Source organism: Chlamydotis macqueenii, chromosome 4 (genome assembly GCF_036417535.1).
Source record: "Chlamydotis macqueenii isolate bChlMac1 chromosome 4, bChlMac1.mat, whole genome shotgun sequence".
Classification (NCBI taxonomy): Eukaryota; Metazoa; Chordata; class Aves; order Otidiformes; family Otididae; genus Chlamydotis; species Chlamydotis macqueenii.
Genome location: NC_141559.1, coordinates 6,163,362 through 6,169,152, shown reverse-complemented (window position 1 = coordinate 6,169,152; position 5,791 = coordinate 6,163,362). Strand labels below are relative to the sequence as shown.

The following is a 5,791-nucleotide window of genomic DNA, read 5'->3' as shown; positions in this document are numbered from 1 at the left end:
CTACACTACCAGGCAACAAGACCCTCAGTCCAAATGGTGATCCAGAGAGCTGCTCTCAGTGACTCATCCTGATGGGTTTCCCACCTGGACCATGGGGCTGATGGCTCTCCCAGGGCAGCCCTGGAAGGAGCTGGGACAAGATGTTCATTCCTCAGGAGCCTGTAATTTGGGTTCCCACCTGCCACTGTGCCTCTGTGCTCCTCTTGGTTTGTGGAGATGGGCTCTTGACGAGCTGGTGGCTCTCCTGTGATGTGCCTGGGAGCAGCTGGGGCAGGGCATTAACTGAGTTACTCCTCCTGTCCTTGTTTGTGCCTTCTTTTTGTGTGCAGATGAGCTTCTTATCACTTAACCTGACACAATCCAGCAAGAACATCTGTTGCCTGAGGCATCTCAGGTGTTTGGACATTACATACATCTGCACTGGTATTACTCCACACGTGACAGCAGCTCATTGGAATTGCTGTCCAGGAATGCATCACGATCAGGAGAAAAGCTGTGGTGTCGCACAGGCAATGGCTTCCTTCAGGGCCAGTCTCACAGCCTGGTTTCTAAGACTGTAGATGAATGGGTTTAAGAATGGATACAAGACAGTGTTCAGCAAAGCTACCACTGTGTTTGTCTCCAAGGAAACATCTTTGGAAGGACGCACGTAGAGAGCAATGCAGCTCCCGTATACAATGGCCAAGGTGGTGAGATGGGAAGAACATGTCGTAAAAGCTTTCTTCCTCCCAGAGGCTGCTGGCAGGTGTAGAACACAGAAAAGGATGCCCATGTAAAATGCCAGAGTTAAACATAAGGAACCCAGTATGACAAATGATATTAAAACAGAGTCTGTTTTCCAAAGCAGGCTGGTGTCAGAGCAGGACAATTTGAATAAGGGGGAGTTGTCACAAAAGAAGTGGTGGATCTTGTTTGAGCCACAGAAAGTCAGCTTGGAGAGGAGGAGCAGCCGGTAACTAAAGAGTGTGATGCTCAATACCCAAGCAGCAAGAACCAGGTGGATGCAGAGCTGAGGCTTCATGATGGCAGCGTAACGCAAAGGCTGGCAGATGGCAACATAGCGGTCAAAGGACATGACAACAAGTAGGACAAATTCCGCAGAGCCCAAGGCAAAATAGAGATAGGATTGGGCAAAGCAGCCGCTTAGTGAGATTGTTCTCCTGCCAGAACCCAGGATCAGCAACAATTTGACACTTGTGGAGGACGTAAACCAGATTTCCAAGAAGGAAAGATTGCTGATGAAAAAGTACATGGGGGTTTGCAGGTGGGGATCCACACACACGAGGAAAATGATGGTTGCATTCCCCGTCACTGTTGTCAGGTATAGGAGCAGAAGGAGCAGAGACAGAAACAGTTGCAGTCTTTGATCAAGCCCTGAGAAACCCTCCAGGATGAACTCGGTAACTGCAGTTGTTCCGTTTTCTGGTGCCGTGCTGAATTTCAGTTCATCCTGCCGGGACAGGAACATGGCAATGAACAAGCGTGGTGCTTTCACACGCTGGATGTAAAGTTCTGTCCTTCCTTTTCTGCTTCTTTCCCTTCCTGCTGTCTTCCTATGTAACACAGGCAGAGACAGTCCTTCAAGCATTTTTCATTTCTTAATTTTCCTGGTTTACATTTTAGTTACAGTCCTCAGATAAGTTGTTCTTTCTACCTTTTTCAAACAGTCACAAAGGATTATTTCTCCAGAACAGAGGATTTAAAAGTGGCTGATAACTATTTCACCCCATTCCTGGGAAATTCCAAATTCACTCAGACCTTTTGCAAACATCTATCACACTTACATGCAAAATTTGTCTATTAAAAAAATGTTAAACCATCAAATCAAATCTAATCAAATATACGTCATGAAACCTGTTCCTTCTACATTCCACTACTTGCCTTTTTGGACTTGTAATCTCGGAGAATCTGTTGATTTCAAAGTAAGTACGATCAAGTATCTTTTTTGGAATCCCTGGCTTGCTTCCACAACTTCCTGCTCTCTGTTTTTTTCAGGAAAGGGAAAGAGGGTGGATCAGGGACCAAGTACATCTTGCCTTCTTCAGTATTCTAAAGAATGACTGAAATGTGTTGTGGTTCCACTCTGTCTGTCACACAGTCTCATCTGTCTGCACCGAAATGCAGCTGTTTCCAAACACTTGCTCAGTGCTATTCCTGTGAAATGTCCTGACCCCAATGCAGAGCAAGAGAAGAGTGTCTGGAAGAGATCTGTAATCTTTCTTTTCCATGCCAGTTATAGGCTGGGAGGACCCAGCCTCTGGCGTTTTCTCTTGTCTCTACTGACTACAGAGGGAGCCTGGGGAAAACAAGTTCTCGCAGGCACCTGCAGGGAAGTAGATGAAACTCACCAGTCAAGTCTCCAATCTCTCATTATTATTTGTTTTTAAATTCAAAAGACACATCTAACAGAAGGAAGCACAAGAAAAATACAGGCAATAAAGGCTGATGTTTTCCCTTAATCTTTAGATTTCTTTTCAGACAGAGGAAGGAGCAGAGCAGATGACTCCAAAAAGAGGATGATTCAACATGCAATAGGAGGAGAGGGAGGAGAGGAGATGGTGGGTTAGCAGCAGAGAAACAAAGCTTCACAGACTGTGTTGTCCGCTCAGGCTCTGTCCCAGGGCAGGATGGGTAGCCCTTGCACAAGGAGTAAAATGGGAAGTTCAGTATCGGGCAGTGCTCCATGTTTGAGGTGATGTTTCAGCCTGGGGCTCAGGCTGGGCTTAGGTCCCAAATGCCCGGCTTGATTTTGTCTCTCGTCTGGCATAGGGGAATCTCTGCACTGGCTTCGTCTGGAAAACTTTCTGAGATTAAACCACTGGCTGATCGGAGCAAAAGCTCAAGCTCAGCCACCCACAGCAGTATGAGGGCAGTGAACCAGTGAATCAGAGGGGACAGTCCCCGTTTCCATTTTCTGGGTCCGTTCAAATGCTCAAAGGGTTGTATCTTCTCACTCTGCTGGGTGACACCTACATCACCTAAAATTATTCTTCTCCTGAATGCACTTTCCTAGAGGAATCTGCAGATTTGCAGACAGCTTATGATGAAACAGCTTCTCCTAGGGCCCAGCATCGTCAAACCTGCAGCTAGCCTGTGCGACAGTGAGTGAAGAAATAGAGGATGTGCAGGTGAAGGATATCCAGGTGAAGAAGGCCTTATTGTGGCTTTGCAGAGAGGTTATCCTCACCATGGTGCATATCATGTCGGCACAAACCCCAGCAGTCAGTGTGAAGGAGCTCAGCAACACAACGGAGGAGAGAGCAACGCTCATGTTTCACAGCAGCTGGTGCCCATGCGGGCTGCTCTCAGCAAGGGGATGATCCTGCAGAAGAAGCAGTCTCTACACTGGGCACAGAGGGTCTAATGGCATACAAGATGGTGGGGCTGAGCACGGACAGAAATGCCATTCCCTAGCAGCTAAAGATGAGCCTGGAGCACATCCAAGAGTTCATAAGGACAGAGCAGCGTGAGGGGTTGCAAATGGCCCTGCAGCAACTGAAAGAAGGTCAGAGAAGGCAGCAGAGAAGGAGGTGAGACACTTGTAGGCAGCTGCAAAGACACCTTAACCTCCAACAAGAGACTGAGAAACATGTGAGGGGAAATGACCAAAGGGAACTAAATATCCAAGAAGGACGAGGTGCTGAGGAAGGGACACATGGGGGTGTGGTACTTGTGGTGGAGCCAAACCACAGCAATGGTGACTGCATTCCCCATGACATCCAGCAGATAAATCACCAGCAGCAGTGTGAAAAAGGATTTTCAACTTCTGAATGACTGTCAAGGCCTTTAGGGAGAATATTCTTGTTATGGTATGATTGTGAGGATCCATTTCAGTACCTAGTCGGTTGAAGGTGTGACAAGAGTAACTGATATAACACCTGGTGCAATTCACCTTGTTATCTTTGTCAAACTTCCCTTCTCTTTTCTTAGTCTTCTTTTTCCTTCTTCAAATGGGTGAACAGAACTTCATTCTGTAGGTATTTGGATTTTCTCTACGTTTTTACTCAGCAAAATGAAACAAATACTGATCCAACCCACTTATTTTCACACACAGTACATGCCTCTCCAGCACTGCTGGTTTGCATGGGTACTCTGGACTGCCAGCTAGGAACTGATATTTCTGACAAAAGCATTGGTGCACACTCAAATGGAGTCCTCTGTGCAGTTTTGGAACTCACCGTTTTAAAAGAAAGTGAAGGTCCTTTAGTGTGCCCAGAAGTCAACAAAGTTGGTGAAAGGGCTGGAAGGCATGTGCTATGAGGAGCGGCTGAGGACTCTGGACTTGTCTAGTTTTGGGAAAAGGAGACTGAGGAACAACCTGATTGCTCAGACTATCAGAGTGTGTCCGGAGGGGGGCGACCATGATGGTGAAAGGTCTCAATTGCAAGGTTTCTGCGGAGCAGCTGAGGTCACTTGGTTTGTTCAGCTTGGAGAAGAGAAGGCTGAGGGGTGACCTCATTGCAGCCTACAACTTCCTCAAGGCGGGCAGTGGTGGAGGAGGTGCTGATCTCCTCCCTCTGGTGCGCAGTAATAGGACAAGTGGAAATGAAATGAAGCTGCGTCAGGGGAAGTTCAGATCAGAAATAAGGAAAAGATTCTTCACTGAGAGAATGGCTGGCCACTCAAACAGGCTCCCCAGGAAACTGGTCACAGCACAAAGTCTGTCAGAGTTCTAGGAGCATCTGGATGATGCTCTTAGTCATATGGTTTGGGTTTAGGTAGTCCTGCGAGGAGCAGAGGAGCTGGACATAGTGATTCTGTGGGCTCCTTCCAACTGGAGATATTCTAGGATTCTGTCGTTCTAGAATCCTTGTCACATCTGACTGAACTGTTCTGTTCTGTTCTATTGTATTCTATTCCATTCCTTTCCATTCCATTCTAAACAAACCAGAACTCCTAGTGTAAAACAACCGCCAGGTCATGTGTCTGTGACTGGCAGGTTCTCAGGCACAAGTGACATCATAGTCAACACCACAGCCCTGTGTCTGCTGATGGCCAGTCACTCAAGCACACTGGAGACTAAAGTAAGCCCATGTTCCCCTCCATGGCCAAGTGCCTCCTACTGGCCTATGACCTTCTCAGAAACAATTGATGTCATAAAAATAAGCCAAAACCATCCGCCTTCTTGTGGCCTATCAACTGATGAAAGAAAAGTAAAATCATTGTGATCTTCCAAGACATGTATCTTTCAACTTCTCCAGTAGACACAACCAAGCCATGTTCCTGCTGCTGACCTGTCCTGTACTCTAGTGGAAGGGACTTGCCAACTCATATTCAAGGCCTCTTCCTGGAAGGACTCACCAGGAACTTGGGCAGAGAGGATCTCAGAATCAGTGTGGCAGCCAGGCACCTTCTGCTGGCCTGTCAGGTTGCTGACAGATGTGAGCTTAGAAGTACCTATCCCAGCCACGAGTCAAGGGCTGACCTATCAGCTCCTTCAGAAAGAAGTGACCTCACAGCCCCTTTCCCAGCCATGTTCCTGCTGCTGGCTTCTCAACTCCAAAGAGAGAAGTGACCTCACAGCCTCCCTCACAGCCATGTGCCTCCTGCTGGTCCATGAGATCCTGAGGCACAGCTGACCACACCACAGCACGCTCACCCATCTCCCCCTTGCGGCCTATGAGCTGATCAGATACAGGTCACCTCACATTCCTCTTCCAACACCATGACATTGCTCTTGGTCCTCACGATCCCTGCCCTGCCCCAAGGGACCACACAGCTGAAGGCAGGGTGAGGAGAGAGGATGATTATGAGCGCGTTAGAGCGTGGGAAGGAGGGTTTCAGCAGTTAG

General features: G+C 47.7%; 1 protein-coding gene across 1 annotated transcript; it reads right to left on the bottom strand.

The window, feature by feature from the left end:
- Window positions 1-481: 481 nt before the first annotated feature.
- On the bottom strand, window positions 482-1,468 carry LOC147600820 (olfactory receptor 6E1-like). The gene has a single exon (XM_086746642.1). The coding sequence runs from the start codon at window positions 1,466-1,468 to the stop codon at window positions 482-484; it is 987 nt and encodes a 328-aa protein (XP_086602768.1).
- Window positions 1,469-5,791: the final 4,323 nt, after the last annotated feature.